We start from the raw sequence: 22,902 nt of genomic DNA, 5'->3' as shown, positions 1-22,902 counted from the left end.
TGTTTAGAGATGAAAGATCCAGAATGGGCCTCCAGGCTTTGTCCTTTCTGGGTACCAGAAAGAGTCTGGAGTAAAATCCTTGTCCTTGCTCCTGTGATGGTACCTTTTGAATAGCGCTCATATCCATGAGTGCTGTAATTTGTTTTTGAGCCTCTGCCCATTGATTTGGTGGCAGATTTGGCATTCCTTTTAACCTTGGTAGAGTGTGAATGTGGAACCTGTAACCTTGAAATACAATGTTGAGAACCCATTTGTCTTTGGTGATCATTTGCCAATTGTGGTAGAAGAGTGCCAGTTTTCCTCCCAAGGGGGCTGCCAAGAGGGGTTTGTTTGGCAGCTGTAGTGGGAAGTCACTGGAGCTGCTTTTTATATGGCTGGGGTCTGTCTTCCCCTTCTTTCTGGCCTGATGCAACCCATTGTCGAGGCCTGTAAGGACCTTGTGTTTGACCTCTATCTCTTGGACGTCTGTATCTTCCCCTTTGAGGTCTGTCTGTAATTGGAAAGGACCAATTCTTAGCTGGCCAGTTTCTGCTACATCTAGGAGGCTGAACCTGTAAGAAATCCTTCACCGTTTGCATAGATTTTGCCTTATCCTCCATTTTCTTTAATACCTCTTCTGCCTTAACGTCAAATAACACATCCTGCTGCAAAGGTGCATCCAATAATTTTGCTTTAACATGATCTGGTAACGTATGTTCTTTTAAACAAGCATGTCTTCTAATGACAGAGCCTATAACTGCTGCTCTGCAGGAGGCCTCTAGAGAATCAAAACCACATTGCAAAGTATGCTTTCCCACTTGTTCAGCTGCATGTAATAGATTCTGCATTTCTTTAAAATTAGGAGGCTCTGATTCGGGAAGCATTTTTTGTTTTAACTGGGACAGTACAAATTGCTGATATTTTAGCATGTGAAACTGGCAATTTAAGGCTCTCATTGCTAAAGTTGCAGATGTATATACTTTCTTTCCCCATCTGTCTAATGCTCTGGAATCTCTGTCAGAGGGAACTGAATTCTTGGCTGATAAGGCCTTAACTCCTTTGGGTCCCTGAGAAATGGTTTCAGGGTGAGCTACAGGGCTTTTACACAGAAATTTATGTGAGTCAGGGACTCTGTAGTATCTGTCAGGTTTAACAGGGGCTGGTGGTACGGAATCAGGATTTAAGCTGGATTCAGTATACACATCATCCACAATATCTAACACTGGCGGAATAGCAAGGGGTCTGTGGTGAGGTAATAAAAGGAAGTCTCTGAGCCTTTTCTTGGATTCTGAGTAATCCTGGCCCTCCCAGTGGAAATGCTCCCTCATGGTATGAAGGGTTTCCCCAAAGGAGTAGTCCTCGGGCGGTGAGGCTGATGGAATTGATTCCTTAGCATCAGAATCCTCATAAGGGGGTAAAGAGTATCCTAGGTCTGAGGATGAATCAGAAGAGATGGACACCTGGTCTGATGAGTCACAGTCTGCATCCTGTCTAGGCCTTTTATCAGGAGGGGGATGGGACCCCCTGTTCAGAGTGATTATGTCTTCGGCCATTTTGAGCATTTGTTTCTTAGGCATGGAGGCCTGTCCTGGAGAATGCTGTATTTGTTTCTTTGATTTTAAAGGAGGCTTAGACTTAGCTGAGGGTTTAATGCTTAACTGAGTAGGTCTGAAGACGCCCTCTGAAGCTGTGGGTTGCTCAGCTACTCCGGATCCCTCTGAAAGGTTAGTCTCGGCAGGCTGAATAACTTGTGCGTCCGAAGGCCCAGCCATCTCCACGTGGGAGTCGGAGGCGGCCTGTGGCTCTACAGAAGTGGTCGTCAGGGGCTGCGAAGGTGCCTCGCTGAAAACCAGAGAACTGGCGACTGGCCTAGAAGAGACTTCGTCGTCAGTTTTGGGACTCGGATGCATATCCTTGTCTTTGCACTATTTGTGTATTCCGGTCGTCGGAAGTTCTGATGGCATGGTATAATTAAATTTTCTACCAAAATAATGTCGGGCAAAATCAAACTGACATTTAATAGTGCGCTTGTTAAACCTAGCACAAAACCGACAACCAGTGATGTCGTGGTCTGGGCCTAGGCATGGGATACAATAGGAATGGAAATCCTTATGAGGTATTTGCTTCCCACAAGAAATACAGTTATTAACTTTTACTGACATCGGTCTGAGGCAAGAAAACTTTCCCCAATGGGGTACTTAGCTTTGTAGAAGACTTCGGTTCTGGATTCGGAATGAAAATCTCAGGAGACGGCCGAATGGCAGTTGCGAACTGCTTTTGCTTCGGGCACCACGCGGCAAGAAAGACTAAAGAAAATGGCGTCGGCTGCATCTTATATACCCCTGTCGCACTGACGTCAGGGAGGAGGTGACAGCAGCCGACATCGGACCAAGACTTTGGAACTCAGGCCGACTGGGGAACCACCTGATGGCAGGATAACCCAAGTGTAATGACTGCAGCAGTGTAACACAATGAACATCTGTAGTTTCTGGTTGCTTGAGGGTTACTATTAAAAATAGGCCTGACTAATACTGTACCTATACTATTTGTTTGGTTTGACTTGTTCTCAGGTTGGGAGACAGGGAATTTATTCCTATCTTCTTTTTTAAAACTCTAAAACTCAAACTCTAAAAACATAAGGTATGTTTCTGAGGGGGAAAACAGAAAGTGCAACACATGGAAATTGTACTGTATTTCTTTGATTTTATTTTGCTGGTTGCTTGACAGTACTCATTGCTTGAATTCCGATTAACTGGGAGTTTACTGTATTTTTATTCTATTTACTGGCTACTTTTCCTTAGTGGCATCTGCTGGCTGGACCAACTAACCAGACACCAACTCATTCCCTTAAGAGGAGGACCTGAAGTGGCCAGACCCCTTATGTTTAAAGGGTTCTACACTGCTCCTGGCATGTAGAGGTCCAGAGCAACTTTAGTGCATGCACATTTCCCTGTGCAAACAATCTGATGGGGCTACAAGGATAGGCACTAGGATTACTGCTAGTCAAGTTTCCAGTAGGGAGCAGTACTATCATATGGAGTTTCACACAAAGCAGTATGAAGTCGGAACACTAGTCTATGGCCACTTGAATTCCACTCCTCGCAGCTGTCCCTCTCAACAGCTATGTCTAGTGGACTTGAAGTGGTTGCCAACACTATAGTGCAGACACACCCAGTATTTCTAACTATCTAAAGAAAATGTACCAGATCCCACTACATTATTATCTTTTCCACTGAAAACCTATCTTCTTTATAGCCCAAAAGACTGGTACTATTCCAGTTTTTGCTTGCTCGCATCTGTTATTAGTTTCTTTAGGGTTCAACAGCACATAACATTTCCAGATGTATACAATTTAGTCAGCAGATTGTGTGAACTATTACCAGAGATATCTAGATGAGCAAATAAACATATGAATTTGTTTCCAGATCTATTAGTCCTAGTGCCTACAGCGGCCTACAACAGCAGGTGTCCAATGCTAAATTTCTTTCCCTTAGGTAGAGTACATACTAACAGGACACTTAATGTCTCCTGTTCACTTAAGTGCTTTATGTATAAGCTGAGTACCCCAAATTCTTTATAAAATGCAGTACGCACACCAACTAATGTACTGTGTCTGTGTGTGTGTGTGTGTGTGTGTGTGTGTGTGTGTGTGTGTGTGTTTGTGTGTGTATATATATATATATATATATATATATATATATATATATATATATATATATATATATATATATATATATATATATATATATATATATATATATATATATATTGTTGTCTTTTGGCTTTTCCCGGTTAGGGGTCGCCACAGCGGAACTCCGGTCTGCTAATGATTGGCAGTAGATTTTCACGAATGCCGAGGTGCCAGCTTGACATTCAACCTTCAATGAAGGCACGCCCATTTATGCATGTCTTTCGAATGCCCACCCAACCACGGTAAGGACATGCAGACTCCACACAGAAGGCACTCCCCGCACTCCAGCCGAGAATCGAACAGGAGAACCTCTTGCTGTGAGGCAACAACGCTACCGCTGCACCACAACGGAAGTGTCATATATATATATATATATATATATATATATATATATATATATATATATATATATATATATATATATATACATAGGTTCAATTCTCAGCTAGAGCGTCTTCTGCGTGGAGACATACGTGAATGGGCGTACCTTCGTTGAAGGTTGTGAGACAGGGCTGGTAACTCGGCACGTAAAAATCAACTACCAATCATTAGCGGTCCGGAGTTCCACTGTGGCGACCCCTAAAAGCCGAAAGACACAATATATATATATATATATATATATATATATATATATATATATATATATATCTTGTTGTTGTTGCATCTTTCTGCTTTTCCCGGGAAAAGCCGAAAGATATATATATATATATATATATATATATATATATATATATATATCTTTTCCCGGTTAGGGGTCGCCATAGCGGAACTCCGGTCCGCTAATGATTGGCAGAAGATTTTTACGTACCGACTTGCCAGGCCTGACGCACAACCTTCAACGAAGGTACGCCCATTCACGCATATCTCCACACAGAAGACGCTTTAGCTGAGAATCGAACAGGACAACGTCTTACTGTGTTCCTTGTGTATGCATGTATGCCTTAACTGCTGTCGTTGTATATTTGTGTATGCATGCTTCTAACTGTGGCCGTTGTCTATGTATGTATGCCTTAACTGCTATCCTTGTGTATTTGTGCATATATCCCTTAAATGTTGTCCTTGTGTATTTGTGTATGTATGCATACCTTAACTGTTGTCCTTGTGTATGTCTATGTATGCATGCCATAACTGCGGTCCTTGTGTATTTCTGTATGTATTTATGTCTTAACTGTTCTCCTTGTATATGTATTTATGCCTTAACCACTGTCCTTGTGTATGTATGTATGCATGCATGCCTTAACTGCTGCCCTTCTGTACGTATGCATACCTTAACTGTTCTCCTTGTATATGTATTTATGCCTTAACCACTGTCCTTATGTATGTATGTATGCATGCCTTAACTGCTGCCCTTCTGTACGTATGCATACCTTAACTGTTATCCTTGTGTATGCATGTATGCCTTAACTGTTGTCATTATGTATGGTGTCGTTGAGTATGTATGTATGCCTTAACTGTTTTTCTTTTGCATATATGCATGCCTTAACTGTTGCCAATGTATATGCTTGCATGCCTTAACTGTCACCTTGTGTATTTGTGTATGTATGTATGCCTTAACTGTTGTCTTTGTGAATTAGTGTATGTATGCATGCCTTAACCGCTGTCCTTGTGTATTTCTGGATGCATTTATGCCTTAACTGTTCACCTTGTGTATGTATTTATGCTTTAATGGCTGTCCTTGTGTATTTGTGTATGTATGCATGCATGCTTTAACTGATGTCCTTGTGTATGCTTGTATGCTTTAACTGTCGCCTTGTGTATGTATGTATGTATGTATGCCTTAACTGTTGGCCTTGTGTATGTATGTATCTATGCCGTAAGTGCTGTCCTTTTCTGTATGTATTTATGTCTTAACTGTTCTCCTTGTGAATATATTTATACCTTAACTGCTGTCCTTGTGTGTGTATGTATGCATGGCTTAACTGCTGCCCTTGTGTATATATGCATGCCTTAATTGTTTTCATTATGTATGTTGTCCTTGAGTACGTATGTATGCCTTAACTGTTCTCCTTCTGTATGTATGCATGCCTTAACTGTTGCCCTGGTGTATGTTTGTATACCTTAACTGCTGTCCTTGAGCATGTATGCATGCCGTAACTGCTGTCCTTGAGCATGTATGCATGCCTTAACTGCTGTCCTTGAGTAGGAATGCATGCCTTAACTGCTGTCCTTGAGTATGTATGCATGCCTTAACTGCTGTCCTTGAGTAGGAATGCATGCCTTAACTGCTGTCCTTGAGTATGTATGCATGCCTTAACTGCTGTCCTTGAGTATGTATGCATGCCTTAACTGCTGTCCTTGAGCATGTATGCATGCCTTAACTGCTGTCCTTGAGTAGGAATGCATGCCTTAACTGCTGTCCTTGAGTATGTATGCATGCCTTAACTGCTGTCCTTGAGTATGTATGCATGCCTTAACTGCTGTCCTTGAGTATGTATGCATGCCTTAACTGCTGTCCTTGAGTATGTATGCATGCCTTAATTGCTGTCCTTGAGCATGTATGCATAGTTTAACTATTGCCCTTGTGTACATTTGTATGCCTTAACTGCTGACACTGAGTATGTCTACATGCCTTGACTGCTGTCACAGAGTATGTCTGCATGTCTTAACTGATGTCCTTGAGTATGTATGTATGCCTTAACTGTTGTCCTTGAGTATGTATGCATGCCTTAACTGTTGTCCTTGTGTATGTACGTATGCCTTAACTGCTGTCCTTTTAAATTTTGTGTATATATGTATGTATACGTGCCTTAACTCTAGTCCTTGTGTGTGCATGTATGCCTTAACTGTTGTTCTTATGTATGTATGCCTTAATTATTGCCCTTATGTATGTATACATGCCTTAACTGTTGCCTTTGTGTATATATATGTATGTATGTCCTAACTGCTGCCCTTGTGTGCATACGTATGCCCTAACTGTTGCCCTTGTGTGCATACTTATGCCTTACTGTTGTCCTTGTGTGCATACATATGCCTTACTGTTGTCCTTGTGTGCATACATATGCCTTACTGTTGTCCCTGAGTATGCATGTATGCCTTAACTGCTGTCCTTGAGCATGTATGCATGCCTTAACTGCTGTCCTTGAGCATGTATGCATGCCTTAACTGCTGTCCTTGAGCATGTATGCATGCCTTAACTGCTATCCTTGAGCATGTATGCATGCCTTAACTGCTGTCCTTGAGCATGGATGCATGCCTTAACTGCTGTCCTTGAGCATGGATGCATATTTTAACTACTGCCCTTGTGTATGTATGCATGCCTTAACTGTTGTCCTTGAGTATGTATGCATGCCTTAACTGTTGTCCTTGAGTATGTATGCATGCCTTAACTGTTGTCCTTGTGTATGTACGTATGCCTTAATTGCTGTCCTTTTAAATTTTGTGTATATATGTATGTATACGTGCCTTAACTCTAGTCCTTGTGTGTGTATGTATGCCTTAACTGTTGTTCTTATGTATGTATGCCTTAATTATTGCCCTTATGTATGTATACATGCCTTAACTGTTGCCCTTGTGTATATATATATATATATATATATATGTATGTATGTCCTAACTGCTGCCCTTGTGTGCATACGTATGCCCTGTTGCCCTTGTGTGCATACGTATGCCTTACTGTTGTCCTTGTGTGCATACATATGCCTTACTGTTGTCCTTGTGTGCATACATATGCCTTACTGTTGTCCTTGTGTGCATACATATGCCTTACTGTTTTCCTTGTGTGCATACATATGCCTTACTGTTGTCCCTGAGTATGCATGTATGCCTTAACTGCTGTCCTTGAGCATGTATGCATGCCTTAACTGCTGTCCTTGAGCATGTATGCATGCCTTAACTGCTGTCCTTGAGCATGTATGCATGCCTTAACTGCTGTCCTTGAGCATGGATGCATGACTTAACTGCTGTCCTTGAGCATGAATGCATGACTTAACTGCTGTCCTTGAGCATGTATGCATGACTTAACTGCTGTCCTTGAGCATGGATGCATGACTTAACTGCTGTCCTTGAGTATGTATACATGCCTTAACTGCTGTCCTTTAGTATGTATGCATGCCTTAACTGCTGTCCTTGAGCATGTATGCATGCCTTAACTGCTGTCCTTGAGCAAGTATGCATGCCTTAACTGTTGTCCTTGTTTACGTATGTATGCCTTAACTGCTGTCCTTTTGTATTTCTTGTGTGTATGCATGTATACATGCCTTAACTGTAGCTCTTTGTATATGTATGCATGCACGCCTTAACTGCTGTCTTCATGTATGTAGGTATGTATGCCTTAACTGTTGTCCTTATGTATGTATGCATGCCTTAAGTATTGCTCTTGTGTATGTATGCATGCCTTAACTGTTTTCCTTCTGTATGTATGCACGTCTTAACTTTTGTCCTTGTGTATGTATGTATGTATGCCTTAACTGTTGCCCTTGTGTATGTATGTACAGATGCCTTAACTGTTGTCCTTTTGTATGTGTGCCTTAACTGCTGTCCTTGTGTATGTATGTATGTATGCATGCATGCCTTAACGGTTATCCTTGTGGGTGTGCATTTTCAACTATACTCCTTACCAGGTCCCCCCTGAAATTGCTATGTTGTTTGAAGGGAAAATCATTAAACAAAATGTACATAAAATATTACTTTTCAGATATTACATCATCTTATGGAGCCAAAAAGAAAATGGTACAGATACTTGGGCATCCTCCAGAAAGCATAAAACTCCTCATTTTGTCACATAAAGATTTAATGTTCTATTGTCCAGAAACTCACTTTGGATAGAGGAACAGACATTTGAGATGTCTAGGTGACAGATGACTGAAGGCAGTTACTGCTGAAGTAACACTTGGAATGTGCTCCCACAGCTAGCATATCTTCTTCTTTAAGCTAGTACATTGTTCTGTTTCTCTAGCAGGCATGGAAAACTTGTAGAGCCAATCACCACAGCCATAAAGACACTTTAAATGCTGTTGTTATTGTTGGCACCAAACTTCTTTGTTAACTTATGTAATAATGGTGTGACAATTCACAACACTTAGACTCCGGTGTCTCAGGTGTCTCACAATGTTACAGGGTCTTCAAGACAGTAACACAGGGGTGGGGATTTCTGGCTTTCCCCAAAGCAGATTACTGGTAGAAGGTAGCAGCTGAAACACAGACTCCCTCAACCTAATTGACTGCAAGCTTTAAAGAAAAGAAAAGTGCAGAAGGCTGACTCAGAGCATCTACTTGAGAAAATGTGAATAAGGAATAGTGTACAATGAAGCTGCTACACAGAAAGCAGGAAAAAAGAGTGGTAGTAATCTCTCATGAAACCTAGGGGGCCCCCTTCTCCTTATACCCCTCTTTCTGTAAGGTTTTGGAGCACAGTTAATGGTTTTACCTTTCAACAATGCTGGGTAAATAATGCTAACCCACAGTGGAACTGTCAGGTGGTTAGTAATACTAAATTGGCTGCCAATCTACCAAGGACATTTTTATGACACATGAACATTGTGAACAAAAACATTTAAATTTTGATTATGACAGCTAATGTGAAGTGTAAGTTACTAAGGAAAACTGCTGGAATTATTCTGTATCAGTTGCTCAACATTCCTTGTGTAATGTACATCATGCAATAATGTTACATTTCATACAATGGATAATAAACAGCAAAGCTGATGGTCAAACAGCATTGGTCTTAGTACTTCTTCAGCAAGAACAGATGTCAAAGCAGCACAGCTTAAAGCTTTTCACCACATTTCTTCTTCTCCTGCAAGCAGATATAACCAACATTTCCATGAAACCTACTCTCAACAACCCTGCCCTAGGCCATCGCACAACAGAAATTCCATAATACCATACAAGTTTCACAGCCACTGGCTAATAGACGGGGCTTTACCTGTGCTGAGAAATGTTCTATGGCTTATCCTGCGATTGGCAGCATACTTGACCTGCGCTGACAAATGTTCTATGGCTTATCTTATGATTGGCAGCATACTTGACCTGTGCTGACAAATGTTCTGTGACTTATCCTGTGACTGACAACATACTTGACCTGTGCTGACAAATGTTCTATGGCTTATCCTGTGATAGGCAGCATACTTCAACTTTGACTCAGCAGCAAAATGAACAATGCAGCAACCTAAAAACAATGTAAGCATGTTCTTCATTGGGTTACACTCAGCTTCTACCTTACCAACACCAAATCCTGTGTCCCCCTACTGTTATAATCACCCAAGCCAGTGAATAGTTGAGGAGAGCTGACTTGTCATAGTGGTATGTTGCTCTGACCATAGTGCATTGGGTCCTGGGTTCAAGACTTGCCAGTGAAATGCATGGTGGTAACACAACATTTTATTCTAGCAACTTTCCAAAATTATACAAGCAATGTTTAAAATGTGTCCCTGTTTTTTTACCTTTTGTCCCCGCCCCCCTAAAAAAAAACTGAAATTGAAAATAAGTGTGAGAAGCTGTGCAAGATGCCTATGGCTTACACTACTGTCATTCTATTTATAATGTGGATGTGGAAGTAAACGTTTATGATGAAATGTTCTGAACTGGGCAATTTTGTCATTATTGGTTCATGCATTTTGCAAACACCCCCCCCCGTTCCCCCCCAAAAGAGCAAATGCCTATTCCAACAGAGTGTAGCCTCCCTGAGATCACAGATGCACAGGTGAGAGCTGCCCTCTCCAAAGCAAAAAAACACAGCATCAATGGGACCAATTGGTGTCCCGCGTCTTACACGAGCTCCAAGAAGAACTAAACCCTCACATAAAGTTACTGTTCAATCTCGGCCTTACTACAGTATATGTACCCAAGGAATGGCGTACAGCAATAGTGGTCAAGCTCCACAAAGGTGGTGCCACAACGGACCCCAGAAACTATTGCCCTATAAGCCTGACTAGCCTGGTCTGCAAAGCTATGGAGCGTATCATCATGGAAATCATAAACAAAGACATTGGGAACCTCCAGACACTGGATCCTACCCAATTCGGCTTTGTTAAGGGCAGATCTTGCCTCTTGAACCTGGTCGACTTCTTTGAAACAGTTATCAAAGCCATAGATGAAGGGAAGGTAGTCCACACAGCCTACCTGGACCTCACAAAAGCCTTCGACACAATACCCCACTTGGGCATCATAAATAAGCTCACCAGCTTAAATATCAACCCCTATGTCACAAAATGGGTTGCAAACTGGCTCAGGGATAGAACCCACATGGTCAGAATTGTATGTGTCATGTCAGACTCTAAACCAGTTACAAGTGGCGTCCCACAAGGCTCAGTCCTGGGACCACTCTTGTTCGGTATATATTTCTCCGAGGTACAGGCTAAACTGGGTGGACTATGGCTGACCAAGTTTGCAGATGACTGCAAACTGGGTGCCATAATCGACTCTCCGGCTGACGCAAGCATCCTCCAAAAGGGTCTCACAAAGACAGTTAACTGGTGCCAGAGCCATGGCCTAAAGCTAAATGCCAAAAAGTGCATAGTCATCAGCTTTGGGAGAAACAAAGTGCCCACAAATTACCACATAGGTGGTAATCCATTAAAAACGGAAGAAGTAATTAGGGACTTGGGGACCCAAGTAGATAGTAATCTCTCCTTTAACAATCATGTTGCCAAAGTGGTTAGAAAGACCTTCTATATAGCCCACCTTATCACGAAAGGGTTCACATCTAGATCAAGAGAGGTCATTGTGCCCCTCTACTCATCACTTATCAGGCCCATAATTGAATACAATGCCCTGTTTGGGATGTACCTTACCCGACACCTGCAGCAACTTGAAAGACCCCAAAAGTAATTCACCAAGAGGATCAAGGGACTCAAATAGATGCCCTATGCAGTTTGGCTAAAGAAACTCCAGCTCTACTCAGTTGCGTACCGCCTATTCAGAGGCGATCTGTGTCTGACGTATAAAGCTATGTCCAACCCAGAATTAATGGACATGCTCCACCTCAGGAAATCCAAATCCCTTAGAGCTACACACTCTAGGGACCTGAACCTCAGCACAGAAATAAATAGGACATGCTGGAGGGACAGATTCATATCCCAGAGGCTCCACTCACTCTGGAACAAAATCCCAATCCATGTTAGGCAGAGCCCTTCACTGACCCTCTTCAAGAGAAATCTTGACGATTGGATGGGAGATCGTAAGCTTACCCCTGGGATCTCTTCTGTGTCCCTGCTAGACAGAGGTACAGTAAACTAACCTTAAAAGGGCTACCCTCTGTGACCTACTAGACAGAGGCACAGTCAACTAATCTAAAAGGGTGGCAAAAGCCAAACACACTCTGGCTAGGCTTATAAATGCCCTAGGGCAGATAGCCTAGTATCAACCTATGAACCTATGAATTGCCTACAGTACAATGTAGTGCATAGGGTCCTGTGTTCAAGACTTGCCAGTGAAATGCATGATGGTAACACTACATTTTATTCTAGCAACTTTCCAAAATTATACAAGCAATGTATAAAATGTGTCCCTGTTTTTTGTCCTTTTGCCCCCCCCCCCCGCAAAAAAAAAATGAAATTGAAAATAAGTGTGAGAAGCTGTGTAAGATGCCTATAGCTTACACTACTGTTATTCTATTTATACTGTGGGTGTGGAAGTAGACTTTTATGATGAAAATGTTCTGAATTGGGCAGTTTTGTCATTATTGGTTCATGCATTTTGTTTCATTGCCTGCAATACAGCCTACTGGAAAAATGTTCAAACAATAACTTTTAAAATGCGCTCTAACAAGTATGCTGTATTATACAAGAAATATAATTTAATAAAGTCAGGAAGGTGTATCAAAGAAAATAACACATTTATGTTTCTTGTTTTGCGTGCAAGGAGCCAATGATTTGAAAACAGCCCAATGTAATCTTTGTCCATCACTGGCCAGATACATTTTCTTTGGATGTGGTGAGGTCTGAATGCTGTTTCAATTAATGTGAGTTTCAAGGACAGAGAAGTTTTAATGCCAAGTCTGTTTTCTTTGTGAGACAATATTGCTTTGTCTACCAGATGTCTATTACTGTTTGTGCATTGCTGTGCTGTAAAATGTAAAAATAAAACCAAAATAGTCATTGTAGAAGTAAAGCAGTATGCATGCACACATTAGTGTTTATGGTAAATGGAGCGAAATAGCCAGGTAACTGGACATTGGAAAGGCTGCAGGGGGACTCTGGTGCCATATTTTGGTCGTTTGTTCTTCAGTTTGTGTTTGAAAGTTGGTATTCCGCAATTCCACTGGAGTGGGTGGGGTTGTGTAATTATGAATGCAAATTAGATGTTAATCAGCATACTGATTTGTACCTATTTTTCATGAGCCTTGTCCAGATTTTTGATGTTTCCAGGCTGAGAGGTATGCTGTACTTCCTACTCCCAAAATAAATAATCATCCTACCAAAGTCCAACCTCTGATTTAAAAGCCATCCCTCTAACTACGATGTGCTGTACTACCAGGCAACAGTGAACTTGTCTTAGCAGACATGTAGAATAAGAAAGCATTACCGATGACTCGTTCAGTATGATCTCGGACCATGTTTTCCAGCTGGGGCACTTGTTTGGGTCCTTGAATGTGGTTTCATTTGAGCTCCAGCAGCAGTGCTCTTTGTTAAACCAGAACGTGGTCAAGCAAAAACCTTCCTTCAGGTCTGTCATCCAGTGAGCAGATATGTCAATGACACCAGCCAGGGCACCTAGAGGGACAAAAGCAACAAAAAAGTGAGGCAAGTGCCAGATTTAACTTTTTTCTGATGAAACACAGCCCACAACTATCAGCTGAACAAGGCAATAAACAACCTTTGCCCACTGAAATTGTTTTTCTGTGCTATTTTTACCATCAACAATCATTCTCAATTTTTTCAAGCCCAAAATTAAGCATAAATACAACAAACACACTGTTTCAAATTCAGGACAAAACACTGTGATCAAAATGTACAATGTGTGACCAAATTATACTGAAAAAGCTAAACACTTATACCATGGCACTGAGTTTGTTTCTAGAATAGCAGGTAGTTTAATCATTCAATTAATACAGTAATGCATTATTACTTAAGGTGCATTTGGTTCACTCAATAAACCAACTACCTGAAACTTCCCAGAAGCATCACCAACATGAGATAAGATCAATGGCTTTATCTTTGGGAAAACCAATCTCTTGTTTATTTTCAATTAGTGTGAAACAGTTTGAAATTTTACAGTGGTCACATTGTCCTAATTATAAAAAAAAAAGTATCTCCATGTCTCCTGAATGAAGTTTCTAATAAAGTCTGATGAAAATTAATGAATGCAGTTGAAAAAAAGGCAAGTACCTGCAGACTGTGATAACTTTTACCCTTGGAATAATATTCTCTATACAGAAACACAAGAAAAGACATCTTGTAGGCTGGCTGAAATATCCAAAAATATCTAATATTAGTGAAGAATCTATGTACCTGTCATTCAGTGTAGAAAGCAGTTTTAGTCAGCACATATAATAGGTAGCCAGCTCTGTGATACAAATGGATTAAATCTTCAATCAGTGATCTGACCACTAGACTCATCAACAGGTGGGGTGATGTGTGGCAGCAGATGAGACAGAAACATTGTGCTCTGGGGATCAGCAGTCTGGAACGCAGACACTGGCTACAGAATGTGTAGCATGAACTGTACAGGACAGGAGAATGAGGGTAGCTCTGCAAAGTTGGTTTCTTGCAGTAGCCTCCATCAAATGAGCAAAAGAACAGAATCACAGGAGTTAAAAGCAAGGAAACACAAAAGCCATTTTCTGCATACTTCTCAAACACTTAAAGCAAGAAATCTACACAAAGCCATAAACAATGGCATGAAAAAGGCCCAAAAATAGGGACAATTCTTAAATATTTTCTTACAAACATAGAAAGTTGATAGAATAACAGGTTTGCTTTAGTATGAAATTTCTGAAGGGTATGAAGTCTGAAACTAAAATATCTGTCATTATTTTCTGATGACTTACTAATAATTTTCCAGAAACACACAATTTTATGAAAAACGGGCCAAAAATATGAGGCAAAAATCTGGACATTCTGCAAAAATCTGTACGCTTGAGAGGTATGGTTTCTGCCCTTACCCTCCCTCAAAGCCTTGTGTTTCTTTTCAAGCAAGGCCAAGACAATCATACCACTGATGTTATTTATGAACTCCCATCCAGATGTCCATATCTAGGAGTGGAAGGCAATAATGCTCATTTTAATGCCTGCATCTGTTATAAAAATCTCAAAACACTTTTAATGCACCTATAGGATTACACAGCTCCAAAAAAACACCTTTTCTTGAAATGCATCCTACAAGTGTTTTTCCAGGACTGGTTTACGGAATTTTTCCATAGCTGGGAGGGGTTGAATTCTGAATTAAAGGAACAATTTTCCTTACTTGAAAACAATTTAAGGAATCTGAGTTAGTCCAGCTTAAAGAATTTGCAATGGTAAAGTAGAGGAAGTTAAGGGAGCCGCAGGAACATCTGGCAGATTTACAACTTCTTGCTGCCAACTATGATCCTCATGTCCTTCAGGAAACAGAAAAGATAAAGCTGACTGTCTTTGTTTTGCTTGATAATAATGTAGTGGATCCTAGATGCACAGTTAGCAAAAATATTTTGAAACTCTTCACGTGTCCTTGCATATCATCTGTAATCAAATTACATCGACCAAGTAGTGGAGAGATTGGCTGCCAAACTAAAAGGCAGTGACAGTGGGGACATGTCTCAGTAAAGACTGAAAACAGCGGTGAGAGAGATCAGATTGTACATGACTTAGCAAAGTTATACTAGCATAAGGCTTCTTAAATTAACACATGCTCTAGCTGAAATCCAAAGGATCCATAACTGAGAAAACACAAAAGGCTTTGGCTTCACTAGATAGAGCTGAACTACCAGAGTCAGACACAATCTGCCTACTGAGTTCCACCACTCAGTGGTGGATATACACATAACTGAGTTTATGAAGTTTCACAGTTATGTGAGGGGTAATGCTCTTACCAGCTAGAGAACATATATTTGGTGTTCCTGAGGTCAAGAAGGGATCTCCAGATAATTGTGTCTTACAGATTGATTTTGGACTTGAATGACTACCATCTTACCCAGACAGGTTGTACAGGCAAACAAACTGTAAACATAACTTGGGTCAGCTGAGATGCAGCCAAGGCTTTCTCTTTCCAAGTCACAGAGGTGGCCATGTTTGTTTTGCCTTAACTATTATAATTATCATTATTTTTTCAATAAGCAGAGTGACAGCAGCCAACTTTGAAAAGAATGACAGTAATGCTCAGCATGCTTGGCAGAAAAATCACCTGTGATTTGGATGTTTTGATTTATTCAACAGAGCTACTAACTTAAACCGTTTTATAACCTAATGAAATAAAATATCACGAGCTGCACTGGAAGAGCATCTGATTGGCAAGTTCCAGCATATGTCATTGATGTTTCACTGCCTGCAAGAAAATGTGGAGTGGTGAAGAATAGACAGAACAGCAGAGGGGTCTGTCTGTAGGTCCAAGTACAACTGTAGTACTACCATCCAGTTGAGTTCACAGTCATCTTTCAAGAAAGAGAAAGCATCACTGAATGCATAAAGTGACTTTTTGAACATTTTGCTTAAGAAGCAGGAGATTCAGGCTTCTGCCAAGTTTCAGCAGTCAACAGACATCAAACAGTGCTTTAAGAAGATGATAATGCACAAAGCAGCCCTGGACTGTAGTGATTAACATCCAAAGTCAATCGCCTCTCTAAAAAAACCGGACCAACAAATACACTTCGTAAGCTGTTGCCCTTTTAAAAGCTGATGGCTTACTTTACCATCTATCTCACAAGGCAATACTTTCACAGCTCCTCCTCTCCTTACCTTAAAGCAGTGGCACATATTTAGGATTAGGCACCTATGCAAAGGGAGGGGCACCATTCCCATACAGAAGCATCAATAGTTTAGTCTGGTACTCAAAATAGTTTACAAAAATATATTTGTGAAAAAGCCCTTGACAGTTGTACTGTCTTGGCTATCTTAAGCCCAAAGTTATTTCACTGCTGATTTCCTGACTGCTAATACAAACAAAGCAACATCTAAATGAAAACAAAACTGGATAGCAGACAAAATAAGATGCTACTACAACAAAATCAGAATGTCAGGACAACAGTTAACATTCTTACAGTTTCATTTAGCAGTAGTCATTTCTACAAAAGGCAGGTAACACACGTGGATTTAAATGATTACTTCGCATCCACACTTCACACAAGGCTAAGTACACAGCATCAAAGTAGCCATATTAGACCTGGTAGTTTAAACAACCTTATGGATTCAACACTAGGTTTATTAGCAAACTTCTAAATTGCATCCAGTGAATTCACACAAATTCACAAGGCCCACAAATGAATCTGAATAGAACTACTTTCATATGTGAAGAACAAACAGACTTCCATTGACAACTACACATAATTAAAACATATTGCTCACAATTTTAAAAGGTAATGTATTTTTATCAGAAAAGGTTCAGAAGTATCAAACAAGCAAGTAGAAAAAAGGACACAATTGCTTGTGACAGAAACACTAACAGCAACAGTTTGAATTACAAAAAGGACCACCTACATACTTAACACTCAAAAATAAACACTTTGCAAAGTCAGAAAATGCAGACTCAATTGTTCTACCAGCTGGATAGCCAACAACAAGTGCAACTCTTCCACACTTGAGGAATGGACAGCCATCCAGTTCTATATCTGGAATTTTGACATGAACAGTATTCAACAAAAACATGTTGTCCTCAGCAATCTTACATCTTCTGATGTTAAGAGGTAGAACTAAGCAAGAAAATCTTAATGTTCTCTTGAGATTTAACATTTAGTTTCTTTCCTAACTAAGTTCTCTCAATCTATGCACTGCAAGGAGTCTTGTTGGGGAAGTTAACACTAGCTTCAGTTAACTTTAGTGCATAGATTTAGACTGTGACAGAGTGGCGCAACCTTAATGCACGTCATAACATTTACTTTCAAGTAACCAAAATCCCAGGAAAAGGGAATGTAGGGTGCTTGTAGCCAAGCACATTTAACCAACAACTTTCCCTTTTCACTTTTAACAGAACAATGAATGACTGAATTTGAGGGGCACGCATACAGCAGACAGAAACCCTGACAGCCACCAAGTGCACCTTAAGGGAAAAGGTCAGCTCCCATCCTGGATAGCTGATTAACTGATAAGAGCAGAAGTCATGGTGTTCACTTGGGTATCACAGTCCTATCCTGGATAACTGATTAACTGATAAGAGCAGAAGTCATGGTGTTCACTTGGGTATCACTGTACTGCAGTGTTGTCTGAAATTATTTGAATAATTCATATGATCAAATACGTCTTGAATGCTTTGAAAGCCAGAATGACTGCTAATATCTCCATCAGACTGATGTGCAGCCTTCCAGAGAACATCATCACTCCCACTGCCTTAAGTTCCCAGGTAAGCTACTTAATGCAGATAAAACACATCATGTGCCAGGAAAGGGCAGTGTGCAGGGAAGATTGGGAATTAATCAACATTTATTTGAATATCTCACGCCTACCGAAAGAATCTCCAAGACCGACAGAAGGATCAAAGCAATAATTTATTCAAAGGGTGAAGGAGCTAGGTTACACACACTCCTGGAGCATATCGTGTGATCTTTTATGCTTTACTATCAAAATGCTGGTTTTATGTGACCCAAAATCTTCAGGAAATGTTTTGCTGACAAAAATGTTGCATAACATAGTAAATACAAAGTCAAAAAACAGATCCTGTCCTTTTTTTTTCCCCTCCCCTGCAGATGACCATCAGCTGCCCCCAAGCTCTTCTCTTCATTATCTCGGTCTACCAAACCCACCTTAGCTACCCCCAGGTTAAACAAAACCATAGCCCTTGGCCAATGAGAAAATCAAGGATGCTGGTGCATTGTCATGTTAAATGCCAGAAAATTTGCCCTAATCCCTGTTGACTCACAACAGACTATGCAGCTTCACGATCGCTACCACTGGGAGGTGCGTGATTGCTTCCAACCATACATAACCTTCTCACCTAGCGGCTCACTGCTTTTGCAGCATGAAGTAGGCCAGGTCCATACTCTGCATACTGCAGCAAGCTTCTTTTAAACTGCCTTCTTCCATCCAGGATGGGCCAGCTGACATAAGCCATGTACTCCCATCCTCCCCCTCTGTGGCCACTCCAGCATCAGTGCTGCTAATCAAACACAGACCATCTGGGGCGCATGTAGGGCAGTATCCCTCTGTGCCATGGGGCCACTAACAGATCATTTCCTTGTAAGGAAAAACATTTCCCTTTCAAATTCCAGCACCATCACGTCCCCAAATGCCTTCCACTGGGATGGCAAAAGGTTGTTCTCTCAATGCTGATGGTGAGCTACATGAAATCCAGGAAGGGATAACATTCATATAGTCCAGTAAATGAGCTTGGGGATGCACCAGACATTTATGCAGACATGGAAAAATGGGAATATTCCATAGATGGAGCATTGTCCCAGTGGGATTAAACAGCTGAAAAAACTCTGGTAATAGTAGCCAGTCTGAACAGTAAAATCATAAACTGGAATTGTGGAGTCCTACCTTAAATCTAAGAGATTTCCTGTTGGGCTTGATCTCCAGTGATATCCTGCAAACCCAGAGTCACTACCCTCACTACTCTACATTTTGAAAAAAGCAAGTTAAGAAGGAAAAAGCAAGTTGAGAACTATGTTTTTAAATAAATGTTCTATTGCAATACAAGTCAAGTGATTTGTTTCTGTAAAACACTGCAGCACTTCTGAAACATGATAATATGAAAGACTTACCTGCCAGGAGTCCGACCTTCACCATGATTAGCCAGCCTGAAAAGGCATCGCTTATACTATGTAGTAGTGCCCATGCAGACTCTTTACTTCTACTGGCAATCTGCAAATTAAAAAAATACAGTCCTTCAGACTAAACATTATGTGCATGCAACATAAATCAACTAGGAAAGCAATATCTCAGTACCGCTGACTAATCCAAAGGAATCTTCAGTTGGCTTGAACTTGCATTGCATTACACATGTGTGATGATAGAAGTAGTCAACTTAATCCATCTCATACCTATACAAGTCGTCAAATTACTCCATCCCATACCTATCAACTATACAGCTTTTCAAAGAACGTTCAGATTTTTGACTATTATTTTTGGTCTATTTCTCATAAAACTTGTGATTTTCTGGAAAATTCTTGGGGACAGAAGTCAATAAATAATGACAGACATTTCAGTTTCAGACATATTATCCTGCAAGCATGCTGATATAAAACCTGTTATTCTAGCAACATTTTAAGTTTATAAGAGCAACAATTAAAAATTAGATTTTGAACCTTTGTCCCCCAATTATTTTTGGCTTTGACCAGATTTCATGTGCTAAGAGGCTGACAGTTATGTTCAATCCAGCCTGCTTATATACAGTTAACTGCATGGTGCTATCCTGAGCTGCCTCCTCTTTAACACATGCCCTGTGCATTTCTGAAGGCTTAAGTGAATCTATAGTACACCAACTCCTCTAGTAACATAGTCCCATTAATTCACCACCATTTTGATGACTTTTTTAATTATACCTAATGAAATGAGTGTATATCAGAAATTCGAAGTTTCAAAAGCGCGAACACGTTGACTGCAAAATAGAGAAACCACAGAATGCAGAACGGCTGGAACAGCAATTTTATTTTCCCAGTGAAAAAAATTGCTTGGCCATTGTCAGGACTTTGCCGTTTCCTCCACTGTGGTGCGATCTTGGATTTGGTATATTTAAGTGCGGGGGGCACAACCCTCCCCACTTTATTTTGTCTGTGGATTTTTTTTTTGAGCAGCGCTTTTTTTCGCTGGGGAAAAAACATTGTTGTTCCGGAAGTTCGGCATTCTGTGGTTTCGCTATTTTGCAGTTGATTTAAGAGCATTCGCTCTTTTGAAACTTCAACTATGTAATAGAGACCCAATGAAACTTATGCCCTCAGTTTGGAAGATGTGACCTCCTCACACTTCAGACCAACCTACCACAGACACACAGTTGCCCTCTACTACTTTATGTACAGGCAGGTCCCACTCTAACACTCTCTCTTTCAGGGAGAACAAATCCCAATCCACGGGCTTATCTTTATTTTCCTCCAAACCCTTCACGATTTATATGTCTTTCTTTTACAACCCCTTGACTAGATTTATCTCCTTTTCTCTGGCTCACCAATTCAACCAAAACAGAGATTCTGCATGGAAATTCTGCATAAAGACAAAATCTCACACACAATTCCAAAAATATGGGGAACTCCGCAACTTGACTAAAAAACATACACATTGACAAAAAAAAAAGTCTACCACACACCCCTAACTACACAACCTAGAAATCCCCAAAAATGTTGGAGTACTGTTAACCAAATTCTCCACATCAGAAGCCCCTCAATAATTCTCCCCAAGAAATTGCTTCCATCTTCAATACTTACTTTATTGAAACCATCAACAAACTTAAGCCAACTTCCAACCCAGCCAATCCCTCATCTCTCACCACCCCCCACTACAAAACCACTCTCTCAATGAATCCCATCCCTATGAGCTACATTAAAAATCTTCTTCTCAAGCTCAAACCATGTTCCCCATCAGCTGACAACTTGCCATCTCTCTTCCTAAAGGCTGCTAACTCCACAGCATACCCAGTCTCCATCCTCATTAACTGCTCAATCTGTGAATCCAGTGTTCCATCTCTCTGGAAAAAATTCCACACCATACTTATCCACAAAGGTGGTAACTCTGTAGAACTCACCATACTGCCATACCCTCTTCCCCTCTTCAAAATTCTTGAGCATTGTGTGCATATACAATTCCTGTCTTATCTCACTCAAGAAAACCTCACCACTCCTACCCAGCATGGCTTCCGCCCTAACACAGCGCCACTACAGCTCTCATTTCCTTTACTAACTCCATCTCACTAGCAAGAGACAATAATAAACTAGTGTCCTGCCTCTTCTTGGATCTCTCCAAAGCTTCTAACACTGTCTCCCACTCTATTCTCCTCCCCAAACTTTCTCAACTCAACCTCTCCCCAGCAACCATCTCCTGGTTTATCAGCTACCTCTCTAACAGATAGCAATCTGTCAAATGGCTCTCTGCTCTATCTTCCTTTCTCCCCATAAAAATGGGTGTACCACAAGGCTCAGTTCTTGGCCGTCTTCTTTTTAACATCTTTACTAAAACTCCACACATCCTGTCCACAGTCATCCCTCATACAGTAAGCAGATGACTCCACTGCTGACAACCCCTCTGACCTGCTCACCCTGACTCAAACCTCTTTTAACCTCACTGAAGCTTGGCTTAGCAACAACCAACTCATACTAAACCCTAAAAAGACAAAACTCCTCCTATCCCTACCCAAATCTCTCTTCCATCTTAAATCCTCATTTACCATCTCTTCGCTTAACACCACCACTATTCTCAGCTGAATCCCACACAAAGCTCCTTGGAGTAATCATCGACGACCAACTTAAATTCGACCTCCATGTTCACCACTGTATAAAGAAAATCTGCCAAAAGCTTGGCATACTATACAGAAAAGTACAGTTGTGTACACTTACTATAAATGTAGATGTTAGAGTGTATTCACTGCTGCAGTCCTAACCATTAGGTTATCCATGCTGTGGTAGCCCTCAGTCGGTCCGAATACCAGAGTCAAGGTTTTGTGTGTTGGCTGCTGTCGCTTGCTGGGTGTCGCCAGGTCGTCCGAGCTATAAAGGAGAGCAGGCGACACCATTACCTCAGTTTTTCTTGCCTTATCCAACCAAAGAAGTCCAATATTAATAATTATTTGTAGTCCTGGGGTTAGAGACACCCACAAAAATACGTGTTTCTCTAAGGAAAGCAGATATGAGGGGGAAGGAGGGAGGGAAAGCAGGACTGCAACAGTCAATACACTCGAACATCTACATTTATGGTAAGTGTACACAACTGTACTATGTTCTTCGTGTTTCACTGCTGCAGTCATAACCATTGGAAAGATTCCCAAAGCTGAGGAGAAGGGTGGAAGATTGATAGAAAATTAAGACTGGGTGAGCATGCCCTGCAGAATTGCAGAGGCAAAACCAGTCTTAAGTTTTGAGAATAGGTTCAGATGGTAATGTTTGGTGAAGGTGTGGACTGAAGTCCATGTGGCAGCTTCCAGGATGTCCTTGGTGGGTAACCCTCTAAGGAATTCTGTGGAAGCGTCCTAGTAGAATGGGTTCTGATAGTCCTAGGGAGTGGTTTTCCATGCCAGGAGTAGCA

The 22,902-nt window shown here is 40.9% G+C and overlaps 1 protein-coding gene across 4 annotated transcripts in view; it reads right to left on the bottom strand.

Annotated features, from left to right (window-relative positions):
• CLCN5 (chloride voltage-gated channel 5) overlaps positions 1–22,902 on the bottom strand; it is a 1,034,303-nt gene that overhangs the window by 540,281 nt on the left and 471,120 nt on the right. For all 4 annotated transcript variants that reach the window (XM_044057498.1, XM_044057499.1, XM_044057500.1 and 1 more), the window contains 2 exons: positions 19,437–19,536; positions 13,133–13,320 (listed from right to left, as the gene is read on the bottom strand). In XM_044057498.1, the coding sequence (XP_043913433.1) occupies positions 13,133–13,320; positions 19,437–19,536 (288 nt within the window). The remainder of the gene's footprint in view (positions 1–13,132; positions 13,321–19,436; positions 19,537–22,902) is intronic.

The sequence above is a fragment of the Protopterus annectens genome, chromosome 15.part0 (genome assembly GCF_019279795.1).
Source record: "Protopterus annectens isolate FY-2018-M chromosome 15.part0, PAN1.0, whole genome shotgun sequence".
In the NCBI taxonomy this organism is placed as follows: Eukaryota; Metazoa; Chordata; order Ceratodontiformes; family Protopteridae; genus Protopterus; species Protopterus annectens.
Note: the sequence above shows the minus strand (reverse complement) of the source record. Positions and strands in the feature narration are given on the sequence as shown.